Source organism: Scyliorhinus torazame, chromosome 16 (genome assembly GCF_047496885.1).
Source record: "Scyliorhinus torazame isolate Kashiwa2021f chromosome 16, sScyTor2.1, whole genome shotgun sequence".
NCBI lineage: Eukaryota > Metazoa > Chordata > Chondrichthyes > Carcharhiniformes > Scyliorhinidae > Scyliorhinus > Scyliorhinus torazame.
In genome coordinates, this window is record NC_092722.1 from 13,845,311 (window position 1) to 13,866,142 (window position 20,832).

A 20,832-nucleotide genomic window follows, 5' to 3' on the forward strand; every position below is an offset into this window, starting at 1 on the left:
TACAGCAAATAAACACCCCTGGAAAAATACTTTCCAACAATCACCTATACAGTCTGTACAGATTTTCCCCCTTGTTCACCCCCACCCCCTGCAACGAACAGGTCCTCCAACACGGTCACAAACACCCCCCCACCTTTTTGCAAATCCCCCTGCTGAGCCCCTTAACTCATACTTTATCTTCTCTGGGCAGCACGGTGGCACAGCAGTTAACATTGCTGTCTCCCGGTGCCGAGGTCCCAGGTTCGATCCCGGTTCTGGGTCACTGTCTATGTGGAGTTTTCACATTCTCCCCTTGTTTGCGTGGGTTTCGCCCCCACAACCCAAAGATGTGTAGGGTAGGTGGATTGGCCACGCTAAATTGTCCCTTAATTGGAAAAAAATTAATTGGGTACTCTAAATTTGTAAAAAACATAAATACGTTATCTTCTCTAACCGCAGACAGTCGTACAGGTTACCCAACAAAGCCGCTACCCCCGTTGGCGATGCTGACCGCCACTCCAGCAAAATTCGCCGCCGTGCAATCAGAAAGGCGAAGACCATGGCATCGGCCTTCCTCCTCTCAATGAGCTCCGGCTTCTCTGAAACCCCAAATATCGCCACCAAGGGGTCTGGGTCCACCTCGTCCTCCACTATCATGGCTAAGACTGCGAACACTTGTTCCCAGAATCTTCCCAATTTTCCCCAACCCCAAAACATGTGCGCGTGACTTGCTGGCCCCGCCCACACCTCTCACACACATCTGCTACCCCCTGAAAGAACCCACTCATTCTCGCCCGAGTCATATACGCCCTGTGCACCACCTTAGACTGTACCAGGCTCATCCTTGCACAAGAAGAGGTTCCGTTTACCCTACACCTCACTCCATACTCCCCAATTGATCTCCCCTCCCAATTCTGCTTCCCATTTCTCCTTGAACTTCACCACCTGCTCATCTCCCTGCTCCCCCAGCCACTTGTATATATTCCCAATTCTTCTTCCACATCCGGAAGCAGCAGTCGCTCCAGCAGGGTGTATCCCAGAAACCTAGGGAACCCTCTCCAGACCTTTCACGCAAAGTCCCTAACCTGTAGATACCTGAACTCGCTCCCCCTCGGCAGCTCTACCCTCTCCCTTAGCTCCTCCAGACTGGCAAACCCTTCTTCCAAATACAAATCCCTTACCTTGACCATCCCCACTTCCCTCCACCTCCTGTATACACTATCCATTCCCGCCCCCCCCCCCCCCCCGCCAGTTCAAACCCATGGTTTTCACACACCGGCGTTAGCACTGACATCCCTTCTATCCTAAAATGCCTCAGCTGATTCCACATCTTCACCGTGGACTTCACCACCGGGTGAGCTGCCTCTGCCGCCACGGAAAACATGCCAGGCCGAGGCCAGAAAATCCCAACCAATGTTTCAGGCCAAATGTTTACTTTAACTTGACAAATGCTACCTGACCTGCTTGGTGTTTCCAACATTTTTTTGCTTCGCCCATTTTAACATTTATGGTTTACAGCAGTTCCAAGTATACATCAAAGATGAATTTTGAAGTAGGTCTCTGTTACCACGCGTGGTGTCCATTGTTCCTGTCAACTAAAATGATGATGGGCTGGATGATTTTTAGAGTAGAGTTTGGAAACTCTCACTCTTCTCGCATGACAATCATCTGGGGGGACTCTGAGGAGACATCCACAAACATTCACTTGTGGTTCAGAGTGAAGAGTATATTTGCCTACTGTCATCTTGTGTTAATGAGACTATTGTAGATTAAGATGTACTTTGTAGACCATGTAAATCCTAAAGCCTGTGTGTAATTGTTAAGTATTATATCATTGTCCAATTTTTTCATATTTAATAAATATGCATTTTTCTTGTTTCCATTGACCTGGGTTTTATTTGGTTTTTTGCTTCTCCCAGGAGATAATATGGCGAGTGGGAAATGTATGCATTGCGATGTATAAGGTGTGGTAGTACCAGGTATCAGTACCTGAGAGGCTGATGACCATTGGTTAGACCCTGGAGTCTACCATTGGCTGTATTGCGTAGCTCCGCCCTGAATGCGGGGTATAAGAGATGGTGCCATCCCAGCAGCCTTCGCTTTCTGTATCGCAGCTGCTGGGGAAAAGGTTCTAGCAGATTAAAGCCTTCAGTTATGGAATCACTGCGTCTTGAGCGTAATTGATTGCGCATCATAAGGCATATGCAGTTAAGGCTTGATGGGTCTTTTCCTGTTCATTATTTCTGTATGTTTCTGGATTAATTAATTTTTAACTAATGCTTAGAAAGGAATTCCTAGAATGCTTAAAGTAATGTGATCCCTGGTTCTTTGCTCTTAAGCCAGTAACCCTAATTTGCATTGTACCTGCTGCATTGCATTTAACTCTAACCTTGCTTATCATTTTGTCCTTGTCTCTGTTGTTTTGCTCTTCTCACCTACTCAATGCTCTTGGCAGCAAGAGCAAATTACAACTCAAGCAGCAAAACTCGACAAAAGTAACGGTGTAGACCTGAATAGCGGTAAACAAGTACCTAAATGGACTTCCGGGTGCGGCAATGACCAGCTGAGTCGCACGTTTCGGCAGCTCCCTGTGAAACGGACTTTTGGGCTCTTGATAGGAGCCCCAACGGCAATTTTGACGGCTAAAAACACTGTGCGGTAAACCAGAAGGGAATCCCCCCTGGATACGGATGAAAAAAGGAGGAGAGAGTGGCCAGATTGCAGTGGATCCTTCAGAACAGCAGCAAGGAAGGCAAGCAAAAACCAAGATGGCGTCGGAAGGTGGCAGTTTAACATGGGGCCCTGAACAACAAGAGTTCTTGAAATGCTGTGTGGTAGAGATCAAAAAGGAAATGAAGAAAGAGCTGTTGGCCCCGATACTACAGGCGATCGAAGGGCTAAAGGAGGAACAAAAGACCCAGGAGCGGGAGCTTCGGGTCGTGAAGGCAAAGGCAGCCGAGAATGAGGACAATATACAGGGCCTGGTGGTGAAGACGGAGACGCAGGAGGCACATCAGAAACAATGTGTGGAAAGGTTGGAGGCACTGGAAAACAACGCAAGGAGGAACAACCTGAGGATTCTTGGTCTTCCTGAAGGTGTGGAGGGAGCGGACGTCGGGGCATATGTGAGCACGATGCTGCACTCGTTAATGGGAGCGGAGGCCCCGGCGGGTCCGTTGGAGGTGGAGGGAGCATACCGAGTTATGGCGCGAGGACCGAGAGCAGGAGAAATTCCCAGAGCCATAGTGGTGAGATTCCTCCGTTTTAAGGATAGAGAAATGGTCCTTAGATGGGCGAAGAAAACTCGGAGCAGTAAATGGGAGAACGCGGTGATCCGCGTTTATCAAGACTGGAGTGCGGAGGTGGCGAGAAGGAGGGCGAGCTTTAATCGGGCCAAGGCGGTGCTTCATAAAAAGAAGATAAAATTTGGAATGCTGCAACCGGCAAGACTGTGGGTCACATATCGAGGGTGGCACCACTACTTTGAGACGGCGGATGAAGCGTGGACTTTTATTGTGGAAGAAAAACTGGAATGAGCGGGTTATTAAAAAGAACGTTCGAACAAAGTGGTGGGGCGAATGTGGGGGGCAAAGAGGGGTTTTATGTACTAATCCTGCGATGTGGTAACTTTTCTCTCTCCCACAGGTGGTGATGGGGGAGGAGGGGAGGTGGAGGAGATGGGGCGTTGGCCATTGGGGGCGGGGCCAAGGGAGAAGCGCGGGCTTGGTTCCCGCGCTATGATAATCATGGCGGGAATAGAGAAGCAGGAAGGAGGGGGCGTCGCACGGTGCGAGCCGAGGTCACGGGGGAAGCCGAGGTCAGCCAGAGTTTGCTGACTTCTGGGAGCAACATGGGGGGAGTAATTACGCTAGCGGGGGATCTAGCGGGGGGGGGGGGTGGGAGGGGGGAATTACTGGGTTGCTGCTGCTGGGGAGAGGGGGGAGCTGGTATGGGAGAGGATGGGCGGGGGGGCACCGCCTGGGGGAGATACAGCTGCGTGGGAACTGGGTGAGGAGCTGGAAAAAGGTGATGGCTAATTGACAAGGGGGGGGGGGGGGGTAGGAAGCCCCCCAACTCGGCTGATCACGTGGAACGTGAGAGGGCTGAACGGGCCGATAAAGAGGGCACGGGTACTCGCACACCTTAAGAAACTTAAGGCAGATGTGGTTATGTTACAGGAAACGCACCTGAAACTGATAGACCAGGTTAGGCTACGCAAAGGATGGGTGGGGCAGGTGTTCCATTCGGGGCTAGATGCAAAAAATAGGGGGGTGGCTATATTAGTGGGGAAGCGGGTAATGTTCGAGGCAAAGACTATAGTGGCGGATAACGGGGGCAGATACGTGATGGTGAGTGGCAAACTACAGGGGGAGACGGTGGGTTTGGTAAACGTATATGCCCCGAACTGGGATGATGCCAATTTTATGAGGCGGATGCTAGGACGCATTCCGGACCTAGAGATGGGAAAGCTGATAATGGGGGGAGATTTTAATACGGTGTTGGAACCAGGGCTGGATAGGTCGAAGTCCAGGACTGGAAGGAGGCCGGCAGCAGCCAAGGTGCTTAAAGATTTTATGGAGCAGATGGGAGGTGTAGACCCGTGGAGATTTAGCAGACCTAGGAGTAAGGAGTTCTCGTTTTTCTCCTATGTCCATAAAGTCTACTCGCGAATAGACTTTTTTGTGCTGGGTAGGGCATTGATCCCGAAGGTGAGGGGAACGGAGTATACGGCTATAGCCATTTCGGATCACGCTCCACACTGGGTGGACTTGGAGATAGGGGAGGAAACAGGAGGGCGCCCACCCTGGAGAATGGACATGGGACTAATGGCAGATGAGGGTGTGTGTCTAAGGGTGAGGGGGTGCATTGAAAAGTACTTGGAACTCAATGATAATGGGGAGGTCCAGGTGGGAGTGGTCTGGGAGGCGTTGAAGGCGGTGGTTAGAGGGGAGCTGATATCAATAAGGGCACATAAAGGGAAGCAGGAGAGTAAGGAACGGGAGCGGTTGCTGCAAGAACTTTTGAGGGTGGACAGACAATATGCGGAAGCACCGGAGGAGGGACTGTACAGGGAAAGGCAAAGGCTACATGTAGAATTTGACTTGCTGACTACAGGCACTGCAGAGGCACAATGGAGGAAGGCACAGGGTGTACAGTACGAATATGGGGAGAAGGCGAGCAGGTTGCTGGCACACCAATTGAGGAAAAGGGGAGCAGCGAGGGAAATAGGGGGAGTGAGGGATGAGGAAGGAGAGATGGAGCGGGGAGCGGAGAGAGTGAATGGAGTGTTCAAGACATTTTATAAAAAATTATATGAAGCTCAACCCCCGGATGGGAGGGAGAGAATGATGGGCTTCTTGGATCGGCTGGAATTTCCCAAGGTGGAAGAGCAGGAAAGGGTGGGACTGGGAGCACAGATCGAGGTAGAAGAAGTGGTGAAAGGAATTAGGAGCATGCAGGCGGGGAAGGCCCCGGGACCGGATGGATTCCCAGTCGAATTCTATAGAAAATATGTGGACTTGCTCGCCCCGCAACTGACGAGGACCTTTAATGAGGCAAAGGAAAGGGGACAACTGCCCCCGACTATGTCTGAAGCAACGATATCGCTTCTCTTAAAGAAGGAAAAGGACCCGCTACAATGCGGGTCCTATAGACCTATTTCCCTCCTAAATGTAGATGCCAAGGTCCTGGCCAAGGTAATGGCAATGAGAATAGAGGAATGTGTCCCGGGGGTGGTCCACGAGGACCAAACTGGGTTTGTGAAGGGGAGACAGCTGAACACGAATATACGGAGGTTGTTAGGGGTAATGATGATGGCCCCACCAGAGGGAGAAACGGAGATAGTAGTGGTGATGGATGCCGAGAAAGCATTTGATAGAGTGGAGTGGGATTATTTGTGGGAGGTGTTGAGGAGATTTGGTTTTGGAGAGGGGTATGTTAGATGGGTGCAGCTGTTGTATAGGGCCCCAGTGGCGAGCGTGGTCACGAATGGACGGGGATCTGCATATTTTCGGCTCCATAGAGGGACAAGGCAGGGATGCCCTCTGTCCCCATTATTGTTTGCACTGGCGATTGAGCCCCTGGCGATAGCGTTGAGGGGTTCCAAGAAGTGGAGGGGAGTACTTAGGGGAGGAGAAGAGCACCGGGTATCTTTGTATGCGGGCGATTTGCTACTATACGTGGCGGACCCGGCGGAGGGGATGCCAGAAATAATGCGGATACTTGGGGAGTTTGGGGATTTTTCAGGATATAAATTGAACATGGGGAAAAGTGAGTTGTTTGTGGTGCATCCAGGGGAGCAGAGTAGAGAAATAGAGGACCTACCGCTGAGGAAGGTAGCAAGGGACTTTCGTTACCTGGGGATCCAGATAGCTAAGAATTGGGGCACATTGCATAGGTTAAATTTAACGCGGTTGGTGGAACAGATGGAGGAGGATTTCAAGAGATGGGATATGGTATCCCTGTCAATGGCAGGGAGGGTGCAGACGGTTAAGATGGTGGTCCTCCCGAGATTCCTCTTTGTGTTTCAGTGCCTCCCGGTGGTGATCACGAAGGCTTTTTTTAAAAGGATTGAAAAGAGCATCATGGGTTTTGTGTGGGCCGGGAAGACCCCGAGAGTGAGGAAGGGATTCTTACAGCGTAGCAGGGATAGGGGGGGGCTGGCACTACCGAGCCTAAGTGAGTATTATTGGGCAGCTAATATTTCAATGGTGAGTAAGTGGATGGGAGAGGAGGAGGGAGCGGCGTGGAAGAGATTAGAGAGGGCGTCCTGTAGGGGGACTAGCCTACAGGCTATGGTGACAGCCCCATTGCCGTTCTCACCGAGGAACTACACCACAAGCCCGGTGGTGGTGGCTACACTGAAGATTTGGGGACAGTGGAGACGGCATAGGGGAAAGACTGGAGCCTTGGGGGGGTCCCCGATAAGAAACAACCATAGGTTTGCCCCGGGGGGAATGGATGGGGGATACGGAATGTGGCAAAGAGCAGGAATAACGCAACTGAAAGATCTGTTTGTGGATGGGAAGTTCGCGAGTCTGGGAGCGCTGACCGAGAAATATGGGTTGCCCCAAGGGAATGCATTCAGGTATATGCAACTGAGGGCTTTTGCGAGGCAACAGGTGAGGGAATTCCCGAAGCTCCCGACATAAGAGGTGCAGGACAGAGTGATCTCAAAGACATGGGTGGGGGATCGTAAGGTGTCAGATATATATAGGGAAATGAGGGACGAAGGGGAGACTATGGTAGATGAACTAAAAGGGAAATGGGAAGAAGAGCTGGGGGAGGAGATCGAGGAGGGGCTGTGGGCAGATGCCCTAAGCAGGGTAAACTCGTCGTCCTCGTGTGCCAGGCTAAGCCTGATTCAGTTTAAGGTATTACACAGGGCACATATGACTGGAGCACGGCTCAGTAAATTTTTTGGGGTGGAGGATAGGTGTGCGAGGTGCTCGAGAAGCCCAGCGAATCATACCCATATGTTTTGGTCATGCCCGGCACTACAGGGGTTTTGGATGGGGGTGACAAAGGTGCTTTCAAAAGTAGTAGGAGTCCGGGTCGAACCAAGCTGGGGGTTGGCTATATTTGGGGTTGCACAAGAGCCGGGAGTGCAGGAGGCGAGAGAGGCCGATGTTTTGGCCTTTGCGTCCCTAGTAGCCCGGCGCAGGATATTGCTAATGTGGAAAGAAGCCAAGCCCCCGGGGGTGGAGACCTGGATAAATGACATGGCGGGGTTTATAAAGCTAGAGCGGATTAAGTTCGTCCTAAGGGGGTCGGCTCAAGGGTTCACCAGGCGGTGGCAACCGTTTGTCGAATACCTCGCAGAAAGATAGACGGAATGGGAAAAAGAAGGCAGCAGCAGCAGCCCAGGATCGGGGGGGGGGGGGGGGGGGGGGGGGGTGGAGGAGGAACCAGAAGGACTCTCAGGGTTGTTAATATATACTGTATAGTATGTATAGGTCGTTGCTACAGATAATTATATATTGGACTGTTAAATTATATTTTTGGAGAGTGTTACTTGTGACAAGGCAGTTGCCAATTAGGGCTAGTTTTCATTTTTGTTATTTATTATTTATTCATTTCTTGTTTATAAAATAGGTCATTGTTATTTGTGTTGTTATAATATTGTGTAAAGGATGCACAATGTACTGTGTTGGTTGACCAAAAATTTTCAATAAAATATTTAATAAAAAAAAACAAGTACCTAAATGAGAAAAATTGACTTGTGTCACACACACCAGGCTTCAAAGCATACATCAGAAGGGGGTTCTGTAAATATAAATACAAGTATGTGTAGTGAAAGAGAAAACTGTTTCACCACTCAACATGGAATTCAGATTTCAAAGGATTACTGTATTGCAATGCTCAGCACTATCCAATCTAATTGTATTTTCTGCTCAATTTTAAGTGACTTAAATCAAAATTATTAAATAATTCCACTAATATATTGCATTTAGATTTGATATTATTTAAAAGTTTTGTTTCATTCTGTTCTACAGGTGGTTCCATCCCAATATCACAGGGATTGAAGCGGAACAGCTCTTGTTGACAAGGGGTGTTCATGGAAATTTCCTAGCTCGTCCCAGCAAGAGCAACCCAGGAGACTTCACTTTATCGGTTAGGTAAGGCACAGCTGACTACGTGAATGAAATTATACTTTCGAAGAAAGAATTAGGAAAATATAAAAAGGGATAACCACGTATATGGTTAAGAATTCGAATCTCACTGGAAAATTCAATTGTGGATCCCACTATTGTTTGGTGCCTTCCATCTGTCTTTCGATACATCATTCCATATGAGAAGATGTTCCAAGTGGGGCGATTTATCATTTGAGAGGTTAATAAAAAGACTGGGTGTTTGAGCTGGTGGCTGGGTTGGGGTGTACTGGAGTGGAAATTTGGAGTACCGACAGGCTTTCTTTCACTGTGTGTCAATAGGAGTACTCCTGCTCCTCCACATTTGGGTAAATGTGAAATACTCATCTTTTTTGGGTCGGTGGCAGTCTACTAATCTAGTGTCCGATGCCAGGGGGAAACCAAGCTTGAAGTCGGGACCTCGTATGGGAGCTTGACACCCTTTTTTGTACATGGAAGAGGCCTAAGACCTCTTTCAGGCACTTTTCGCCTTCGCTGATTGGCACATTTGTTTCTGGACTGGGTGTGTGCTTCCTGCCTGCCATATTAGGAGGCCAAGTTAGTATTTGAAAAACGGGTGCTGCGCAACTGATTTTATTGACTCATAACGTCCTAAAGCCTACAAAGGTTGAAAGCATTCATAATTTCAGTGGGAAATGTTTCTTTTAAGGTTGCAGTAATTGTTACTTTTATTTATTCATGGGGGTGAGTGTTGCTGGCATTTATTGCCCATCCCTAATTGGCCTTGAACTGAATGGCTTGCTCAGCTATTTCAGAGGGCATTTAAGAGTCAATCACATTGTTGTGGATCTGGAGTAATGTCAGGATAGCAGATTTCCTTCCCTAAAAGGCAACAGTGATGGGTTTTTAATCAATTCATGGTTTAATTCCAGATCTTTTATTGAATTCCAATTTCACAATCTGCCATGGTGAGATTAGAACCTGGGTCCCCAGAGCATTACCCTGGGCTCAGCATAGCCCAGCGACAACACCACTATACCACCACTTCCCCTAAATATTTTTGCTGTGACATTTTAAAAATTAACATTTTTGTAGCATGCTGGTCAGGTATTTATACCAAGGGTATTAGCACTTCCATTTTTATTTGGTGCCATTAGTGTTTGGGTGATTGTCAGTTTACAACAGGATTTAATTTGATTACTATATTTTCCATGGTCAAACTAAAATTCGGGAGAGATGTGGAATGGGCTGTCAATTCACTATCTTATCATACACTATTGCACAAGATTAAAATTGCTCCCAAATAATTTAGTAATTGTGAAAAAAACAATAAATTGTAATTTCTTTTGGGTAATATCACACACAGTCATATTTTGTACGCACTGGAAGACCGGCTGTTGGGGTTGCACGTATCGGTATTGGAGCAAGAGACAGTGACTACAAGAATCTAAACCAACAGTAAGAAGTATTTTGATACGTTGAACCAAGAGGAACTCCAATAAGAATTTTAATTAAAGCAATAACGGGAGTAGTTTTGAATGGAGTTGTTTTAGTTCAAAGGGGGATATATACAGGTTGTAAAAAGATGCACGTAAGTAAGGTAAAGATGGGTATGTTAACTTTTTTTGGAAAGCCCAAGAGCTAAAGTAAAGAACTACTAAATCCAATCGATTTTAGTAAGAAAGCATTTCTGAAGAGACTGGTTGGAACAAAAGGGAAGGACTGTATTTAAGGAAATACCGAAGTCTACGCAAGGGGTTAGCTGCTTAGATCTCCCAGAAGATAGCAGGATAGCTGGTCAGAACTCCTAGAAGATGCAGTGTGAACAAAGCCTGACTTGGAAAACCAGTTTCTGTCAGCCTCAGAAGACATCCCTAGAGAACAAAAAAGGGTGCTGTTTCGTAACAATTACTGGAATTCTATAGATTTTATAATCTGTAACAAGTTATTGAACAGAAAAGGAAACGGTTAGCTTTGATGGTAGTTTAGGTTAAAATCTTTTGGAATTATTAAAGTATTGTCTCTTACTCCAATTGCTGTATAAACACCAGCCATTCTTGTAAGTGTAATTTAAAAAAAATAAACATTTACAATAAGATCATCACAAGTAGTCAGAGACATGATTTCCTGATTTCGGAATCTCTCCCCATCAAATAAAAATTGCAAAACCCGTTTTAGAACTGTTTCAAGTTTCCCATTGGGATTTGGCAAGCTTGGCATTTACCACCAGAAATGCCAAATTATAATGTAGACAAAAGAAATTGAGAAACAATAATTGTAAAATCAGGTAAATAACAAATAGTATCTATGATTTGACAGATTTGGGAGCTAGCAGAGTCCTTTGATATATATTACATACATCAGGCTATTTTAGTTTAAGCTAACCCCAATTTGTTGTTAAGTAATGGGTTAAGAGACATTCCAATTCGTTGTCTCATTTATGTTAATTATCCAATAATTGACACTGATATGTAAAGAGGCTTCAGGTGGCCTTTGTGTCAGGTGATGTGAAGATAGAGTTTTGTGCAGTCTGTTAAAGTGAAATAAAGGTGTTTGTGAAAAGAAGAAGAACCTTTGACTCTTTATACAACAGCAGCTAAACGTCTAACATTTGTGTTCTAAAGGAAATTCTTATTATTGAAGGCAATGGAACACAACAGCTTTATGGAGTTTCCAGTTTACTGATTCTCTGCTCTTGCAAACACATTATTTATACCAGGGGTCCAGTTCGGTTTCTGGTCAGAGGTAGCCCCTAGGGTGTTGATGGTAGGGGAATCAGCAATCATGTTCCCATTGCAGGTCAAGGGGAAATGGTTAGATTCTCTCTCGTCGGTGATGCTCAATGCCCAGCACTTCTGTGTCCTGAATGTTGCTTACCTCTAAGCAGCCCAAGCCTGGATGTTGTCAAGGTCATATATATATAGACAGATTATATATATGTTTCTGGAGCATACCTCTTCATTCACCTGAGGAAGGAGCAGCGCTCCAATAGCTAGTGACATCGAAACAAACCTGTTGGACTTTAACCTGGTGTTGTAAGACTTCTTACTGTAATTAAATGGTGGAAAAGGCTCAAGGGGCTGAACCCCCTACTCCAGTTTCCATTCAAAGGCGGCACGGTAGCACAGTGGTTAGTACAGTTGCCTCACAGCTCCACTGTCCCAGGTTAAATTCCCGGGTTGGGTCACTGTCTGTGTGGAGTCTGCACGTTCTCCCTGTGGTCTGCGTGGGTTTCCTCCGGGTGCTCCGGTTTCCTCCCACAGTTCAAAGATGTGCAGGTTAGGTCGATTGGCCATGATCAATTACCCTTGGGTTAGGTGGAGTTGCGGGGATAGGGTGGAGGTGTGGGCTTAAGTGGGGTGCTTTTTCCAAGAGCCGGTGCAGACTCGATGGGCTGAATGGCCTTCTTCTGCACTGTAAATTCTATGATTCTATTCTATGATTCTGTGTTGCTGTGCTCTGGCTGGGCTCAAGTTTGGTGGAATGAGCGCTAGATGGCAGGGAATTGTTAAACCCCACCTCCCCATGCAGTGAATGAGGAAGATTTGACCTGTGGTCTTGTCTACTGGGTTGGAGGGAGGAACAATTGAGGTTGGGAAAGGAGAATGGTCGTGATGCTTTATGCTTTTATAGCACCAAGTGTGGGGCTGGATACTCAGAAGAAGACCTGGGCCACAATATCTTATTGCTTTCATATCATCTTCTTGAATTCCGTACCTGAAGGCAGGTTCTTGGTGATTCGTCACCAAACGACAGCCAAGTGTTTTTTTTAAACTAGGGCAGGATGAGGAGGCAGACCTCAGCTAGAACAGGGATTGAACCACATGCTGTTCGTGTCAATCCGATCCACATGCTAGCCGTCCAGCCAACTGAACCAACTTGCTATCGTGTATATATACCGACCCTAAAATAGGAAAATTATTTCTGGTCTTCCTGCCACCAAAAAAGTACATTAAAAAGGCACGTTGAAACAATGGCATCTGAATAATATGTGGGGAGCAATGGTTTGAGAGTGGGTCCGATACATATAAGACAACATCATCAAACAGGAAGCAATGAAAGAAAACTTACTCAGATGGAAAATTCAGTGTCACAGTGCAATAATTTTACAGCCACAATCAGATAAAGAATAAAGATAAATTAAAATGAACTAATTAGAGTTTTAAATTTCAGATTAGGTAAGAACTCAATTGAAGGAAAACAATTTTCTGTGCTTTTTCGGTGAATGATATTGCCTTGGTCTTGTGACATTCTCCTGCAGGGGGAGGCTACAAATGTTTGCCTTAAGAATCCTATTTCTTCTGTCTTGTTAAGAATTGCAAGCATTTGCAAGCACATGTACAACAAAATTTATTTCCAAAACACTTCACTCTCCACTATGTTGTTTTTCCAGACAGTGCTTTATCCGTTTTCTAAATGAACAAACCTGACAAGTGTAATTCGCTGAACTGATGCGACAGAGCATTTACAGGAATAAGCAGCAGGGAAAGCTTGAAATGCAAGACTTGCTCAATGATTAGTGAGCTGACACCAATCATTGTCTACTCAGTGGAGCATTTTTAAATATATCAACTTCTCTGGTTTTTCAATATACTAGTAAATTGGAGGTGATGTGGGGCGACTGGAGGGGCTGGGGGCAAGATTTTTCCACCAGGAGCAGGAAAGGGACACCAAGTGGAAAGAAATAGCTACCCCGATTTTCATGAACTCCCTCAATTGTCCTGGAGATGGGCTTGCATCTCAATCAGGACGGGTTGGCGGGTTTTCCAGAGGCCTTCAAGCTTGAAAGGAACAGCAGGCTACAACAGAGGGTAAATAAGGGCTTTAAAATGGAGGCACTCTCTTTCCAAATTCTTTTAAACAATGTGGGGTGGCCTCTGGGCCACTGGGGGAGGTGGAGGGGCGCCTCTAGGCACCTAAACTGCACCCCACCTCTTCTACAAAAACGTGGACGCAGACAGGAAACTCCCAGTTATCCACCTTTTAATTGACATCACTAGGCTCTTTAAGCTTTATCAGCTCTCTTCCATGAGTGGACAGGCTGCCCTGCTGAACCCGATCCCGCCCAGTCAGCAGTGCAAAATCTCAGATACACATTCCTCTGTGCCTACTCCCAAAGTTCAGCACAGGGCGTTTGCCCTTTTGAATCTGTATTGACTTTACAATAATTGCAGAATTTTGATTCGTAAAGCATTAAAAAAAATTAATTGTGACTGACAATTTCGACAACATCTCTGAAAAATAACAAATTTAAGTAAGGAATCATACAAGAATAAATTGTGTTAAATGTCCATTGACAAATGCATGCTACTTTACAAGTGATGCTGTGCTACAAGCACTTTACCACAAAGGAGGAGATCTTGTGAGTGAACTTCAGTGATGTAACAAATTTATTTTGTAAATATGTCCAGTCTCCTGCAGTCTTCTCCCTCTCAATCATGCTGTTACCAGTATAGCAGGGAACCATATTTTCCCACAGTGTTAAGGGAGAAATTCGACCCGAACCTAAAAGAAGTGAGTCAGCTGTCTCGCTTCACTCTTCAATGAAATTTGCCACCTGCTACCTCCACAGCTGCAGCCCCTGAGCAGGGTGAGGTCCAATTCACCAGTGGCTGCAAAGGTGATCATGGCCATGAACCTTTAACCATCTGGTTTCTTCTAGGCAACATCTCCCTGTTTGTCATCCACTGTTATAAAGGTCACTGAGGCTCAATGATTGATTGCCTGGTGAAACAGAAAACGTCAACAAATGAATTTATTTTCAATTCTGAGCCATTGCAGGTGAAATTGATGAACATGATCCTCAGGAAGTATGAATTCCAATGTCAGAATAAAACTACAGGATATAATTTAAACCCCCAAAAACAAGTGGACTTGAGTTGTTGGGAAGTAAACTGTTAAATATTTCCAACATGGCGCCCTGTTGAATCTATCACATTTGCATTACAACTGTTGATGTGATGTTTAGGTGTATTTTTGAAAACATTGTACAATATGGGCCATTAAACAATAAAGGCAACATTTGCAGTTAATTGTTCAGTCCCTGCCATATGGACTTGTAACTAAAATAATGGTTCAACCGTTTGATAAATTTTGTTTAAATTCTATTTCAAGTGAATGGCTCAGTCTTATGAATAGCATGATTGCATGTTCAGCGTTTTGCATTTTATTTGACTACAGTAGGGTAGATAATTGTGGAACTGGGCAGTTTAGAACTGATTTTTCGGGTATTTAGGACAAAATTACATGCAGTAGATAATTCTTGGAAAAGCTGATTACTTTAAAAGCTGATGTGTAAATTTTGTGATAGTGGCATTGATGTTGGAAGGAGCAGATTGCTGCACTCGTCGGATTATGCAGTTTTGTGCATATTCGAAGTGCAGCATTGAATTCAGTGAGTTGTGTGGTTTGTGGTTTCAGTGGTAGGAATGTCAATAGTGAAGATTGCTTTAAAGAAATCTTATGCCATGTAAATGTTTCAGTTGCGGCACTTGACTTTAAGGGTTCCTCCTAAGCACGGATTTGTTTTGCAAATTTATTTGTAATATTTTTAAAATTGTAGTTTTGATGGAATTTCATTATACCATGAAACAAGTTGATTTAGTTCAAGCTACTTTTCTTGTACTGTATGAAATCACCAAGTTGGATTGATGCCACGTTTGGCCCTGTTTTTACATCGTTGGTTAGACCAGGGCATAATATTGGAAAGTTAACATTTATTACAAAAAAGATAGAACAAAGAGAATGGAAAGGGAGGTTAAGGGACAAGCGAGGAAGGTGTTTATCATAAATATAGAAGGAAGATTTCCTGAATTCACTAAACATAAACATGCTCTTTAAGAATGTATCTACAATAGCAAACATAGGAAATCAGGCCACTGTTTACAACATCACTTGCAAATAATGACTAGATGGAATCTTCGCCAAGAATGAGCTGACTAGCACTTACATTTCATTTTTAATTAAGATTTAAAAAATTTATATTTTGTAATTTACAGTTATGATTACACTAATGAAGCCTCTTCAGTTATTCAAATAGTTGTATTACTTTGATATTAGTATTTGTTTCAGCACCGCAATGCATAAGCTGAAAACTTAGTATATTGAGGAGCTTAATTCAAGAACTGTTGGTTGAAGTCCTCAGTTTTAAATGTTGAAGTGTGTACAAATAAAGTGAGTTAATTTAGATTATGGAATGTGCAATTTTCATAAAAGAAAATGAACGACTTGTAGCTGTTAGCAATTAATTATTGAACATACTGAAATGGACAATATTCCAGTAAGCCTGTTTGTGCTTCAATCGAAGGTAACATTACAGCAGCTGATAATGGAGATGTACGATTGGTTTTTTTTAAAGGAAAAAAATGCTCATCATCAGATTCAGGTTTTTTTGTTTCTATGTTGTCCTTCTTTGGTTTATGTTGTAGATGTTCTCAAATGTCATTGCAGTTCTTTATTGACTATTGTACAGAAGGTGGCAAGAGAACTGGACTCTGGGATAGTCACAATGAGAGGCTCTCTGATGAGCAGTGCAGAATAGCATTGACAGATTGTCAAGTGGTTTTCACATAAAGCATTGGGGGAAAATAAAAATGGAAGAAAAATATTTTAAAATTTATCAAGTATACCGATACAAAATTTGACCTACCCGTTATAACTTGTTACCCTCCGCTTCCTGACATTTTGCACCAGAAAGACCAAAGTACTCACTAAGTGAGAAAAGATTTCAAAATAGACTTTTCTCAAAACACCTAATTGTCTTTGAGATTAAGTAGGTTTGATGGTATGTTAAACCTCGTTGATACGGGCGGATGTTTTTCTCAATATTCTGCAGTCTGTAAAATGATCGAAAGCATTATGATTTACGAAAGCACAAGCTTCCTTGGCATCTGAACAATTGATTGCTCATGAAATCAGGGAAAGGATCAAGTGGTGTCACAGGTCACAACTTCTCCTAATTCACACAAGAACCTAACTTTCTGCAGTTTTGTTAACTTGAATGGGACAGGAAGTAACCTGAACTGGTACTTAAGTACTTGATTGCTGTGGCCAGCTGATATTCAACTGAAGAAGCCATGAAACTAAAAAGTATTTCTGCTATCTCTAAAATATCAGGGCTTACGAATTACATCAGTAATTGGCGAGTACTCACGAGGATGTTCCCAGTACCTTTAGCGATGATCTTTTGAAATGATAAACATTCTTTCAATCGGAATGTGGAGGGTAGAATGTGAGAGACTAGCCAAGAGTGCTTTGGAATCATTATTTGGAGGTAACGGGCATAAAGATGAAGGTTTCAGCAGCAGTTGATCTGAGACAAGGTGAAGTTGAGCAATGTTAGGGAGGTGGAAGGAGGCATTGTTCGTGATTTATACGAGAATGTGATGAGAGGAAGTTAATAAGATATCTAAATAATCAATAGGTTATCTTTGCATTCTCGAGTGGTACTGGAATAGCGAGCACTTTTAGACAAGAACTCATGGTGCTGTGTGCTCCAGCCAGATGTGGCGATGGATGGCTAAACTGGTTCTTCACCATGGCCTGGATTCTCCATTCTGGAGCCTCAATGCTCCTGCCAGCGGAGAATCGTGACTGGTTTCTGCTGATGTTAGGAGCGGGCAAACCCAGTATGCGAGTCTTTTAGAAACATTTTTAAAATTAATTGACGGGATGTGGGTGTCATTGGTTAGACCAGCATTTATTGCCCATTCCGAGTTGCCCTTCAGAAGGTGGTGATGAGTTGCCTTCTTGAACCACTGCAGTCTTTAAGGGGTAGGTGCATCCATTGTGCTATCCAGGATGTTGCCCCATTAGCAGTGAAGGAGCGGCAAGATATTTCCAAGTCAGGGTGGTGAGTGACTTGGAGGGGAACCTCCAGGTGATGGGGTTCCCAGGTATCTGCCGCTCTTGACCTTCTAGATGGTTGTGGTCGTGGGTTTGGAAGGTATTGTCTATGGAACCTTGCTGAGTTACTGCAGTGCATCTTGCAGATGGTACACACGGCTGCCACTGTTCGTCAGTGCTGGAGGGTTTGAATGGTTGTGGAAGAGGGAGCAATCAAGCGGCCTGCTTTGTCCTGGATGGTGTCGAGCTTCCTGTGCGTTGTTGGAGCTGCACTCATCCAGGCAGTGGAGAATATTCCATTACACTCCTGACTCCCGTAACAGCCTCCCCGAACAGGCGCTGGAATGTGGCGACTAGAGGCTTTTCACAGTAACTTCATTTGAAGCCTACTTGTGACAATAAGCGATTTTCATTTTTTTCACTTGTGCTTTGTAGATGGTGGACAGGCTTTGGGGGGTCAGGAGGTGATTTACTCGCCGTAGGATTCCTAGTCTTTGACCTGCCCTGGTAGCCACAGTATTAATATGGCTAGTCCAGTTAAGTTTCTGATCAATGGTAACCCCCAGGATGTTGATTGTGGGGGATTCAGTGATGGTAATGCCATTGAATGTCAAGGGGCGGTAGTTAGATCCTCTCTTGTAGGAGATGGTCATTGCCTGGCACTTGTGTGGCACGAGTGTACCTTTCTACTTGTCAGCCCAAGCCTGGATATTGTCCAGGTCTTGCTGCATTTGGACATGGACTGCTTCATTATCTGAGGAGTCGCAAATGGTGCTGAACATTGTGCAGTCATCTGCAAACATCTCCACTTCAGACCTTATGATGGAAGTGACGTCATTGATGAAGCAGCTGAAGATGGGCCCAGGATACTACCGTGAGGAACTCCTGCAGTGATGTCCTGGAGTTGAGATGATTGACCTCCAACCACCACCACCTGATCGGGAGTCCTGACACCAGCGTGGGGCAATGGAGAAAACACCCTATACCCGTTCAAGTCTGTGACTTCAGGGAGCAGAGATGAGGGTTGTACTGGGTGAATAGCAAGATCACGACGCCCTGGGCTGGTGCATGGTCAGTTCCAGCCTCACTTGACCTGGAGTCGCAACACGGGTAAAATTATTGGGCTCAGTCAAGGTCCTTGGCTGAGCCCAATAAATTACAGTCACCAGGTTTCTAACTTTAACACGAATAATCTATTATGTACAGTATTATAATAAAACTGACAGAAAAAGTAACTGACTATCTAATACCCCTTTACCAACTCTTCCCCCCCCACACCCCACACCCCCGTTCCTAACTCGCCCACTCTCTACACACAATCAAAGCTAAAGAGCACAAGAGGGGAAAGAGGGTTAGAAAGGAGAAAAAAATAAAAGGCCAAAGATTTTTGATGCACTAGGATGATTTCAAGTTCGCGGCCGGGATTCACTTTTCACACTGCCAGCGAGTGCCAATGGGTTTCCCAGTGGCATCAGGTGATTTAAATGGGAAATCCATCGACAAGCGACGTGAAGAGAGAATCCCATTGACAGTGAGCGGCAAGTGGCTGAAAAACACGTGGCTGGGGGAAAGGAGAATCCAGCCCAGCATCTTTCTGAAGTTCAACTTTTATTTTGATACTTCTTGCTTCGAGGCTTGTGATGATTTTCTCTGGAAAGGTTGTCAACCTTCACTGCTGACTGCATCATTTCAAGTTCACAGCAAGGATGTACCAGGCAGTCATTGGTTTTAGAACCATAGAGCAGTTCTTTCACTTCAGCAGCAGGTGAGAGGGACAGCGTTCCTTTTCCTCCCAAAGTCTATTTTTAATGTAAATTTAGAGTACCCACTAATGTTTTTTCCAATTAAGGGCAATTTAGCGTGTCCAATTCAACCTACCCTGCACATCTTTGGGTGGTGGGGGTGAGACCCATGCAGACATGGGGAGAATATTCAAGCTCCACACAATCAGTGACCTGAGGTCGGGATTGAACCCGGGTCTCGTGCCGTGAGGCAGCAATGCTAACCACTACGCTACCATGCCACCCATCTCCTCCCAAAGTATGAACACTTCTGCCCAGTTCTCTCAGAAAGCTTCACTGACCTTTGTCAGGCAGAACACTGTTCCTGGCCAACCCACCGGTTGCCAGCTAACCAATCAATCCAACTCCCTCCAAAATCGGTTTCTGAAGAGTCTGGCCCCTCCTCTTGAAACACAAAGCCTTGGAACACAGGGCCCTGGGAAGCACTCTTCTGCTCAAAGGCACGTTCTAATAATGGGTCTAAGGACCAAAATAATAAAATAAAATAAAAGAAATGGGAACAAGGGAAATAGGAACGACTCTTGCACAAGAGTGAAAGAGAGTAATGGTTTTCCTAGGGACTAGAGGTATAAAGTTGGAAACGAGAGTCTAGTTAATAAATCAGTGCCTGCAGAAAGGCTGTGGTGCACAGGAGGCCAAAGGCGTAGACTGTTGAGGTTCTGAAGGTGCAGTTGCAAGTGAATTGAGGGCTATTTTATTCTGGGGTAGATTCAGAAGGAAGTAGGGTAGGGATGTGGAAGGAGGAAAAAGGCTGGAGAATGACACCATGAAGTGATCAGAGATGTTCTTTTCTGTGATACGATGAGACCATGTGAGAGTGAAGGGCAAGGAGTGGCCATGATTCTGACAGATTCTGGAGAACGAGGCGGGGAATCGGCAGCTTCCCAGCCGCGTGTTTCTCGGCTGTGAGAGGCGACACGCAGTTCGCTGGCGGCGGGATTCTCTGCTACCGCCGCCGTCAATGGGAATTCCCATTGAAACCACCCCACGTTGCCAGGAAATCCGAGGGCAGGTGGTGCACTGCCAGTCTGACCAGGGAATCCCGCCTCCAGCGAACGGCCGGAGATTTCCTGCCCAAATCTCACGAAAGATGATCATGCTTGAACAGTATTGGAAACTTAGTTCTTTGGGCCTGTAATTACTGGGAGCTTCTGCCCAAATAATGAAAAGATTAGTGTCATACACCATTATTTATTCCAAATAATCCAGCAATTTGCGGAGCAACTAGATACTATAAATGGTCTGGGTCTCTGCAATTTGCTGAGGCTTTTATGCTACTTCATCAATAAGCTCACCACAGCCTTTAAAATCTCTTCATGCATTCAGGCCACTGTTCAAATTGATGGTGATCAGGAATTTTGTCCCGCATAAAGAACTGTCCCTTAACTGGTCAAGTGACACATTTGTGGAACCGGGGGTCCTGACCTGATAAGCTGGGTCAGTGGGCAGTGACACCCCCATGGGAAGTTATACCTGCGCGAGACAGCTCATTTGGGAATTTGATCGTAACTCAGGAGTTCTGACAATGATAACCACCTAAACCGTCATTGCCGCAATTTCAGCTAAGTTCAATTTGCCTTTCCTAAATTTTGAACATGCCTGAGGGACAGGATGAA

The 20,832-nt window shown here is 45.3% G+C and overlaps 1 protein-coding gene across 2 annotated transcripts in view; it reads left to right on the plus strand.

Moving 5' to 3' along the window:
- ptpn11b (protein tyrosine phosphatase non-receptor type 11b) overlaps positions 1 to 20,832 on the plus strand; it is a 223,764-nt gene that overhangs the window by 96,605 nt on the left and 106,327 nt on the right. For both annotated transcript variants that reach the window (XM_072477979.1, XM_072477981.1), the window contains exon 2: positions 8,475 to 8,597. In XM_072477979.1, the coding sequence (XP_072334080.1) occupies positions 8,475 to 8,597 (123 nt within the window). The remainder of the gene's footprint in view (positions 1 to 8,474; positions 8,598 to 20,832) is intronic.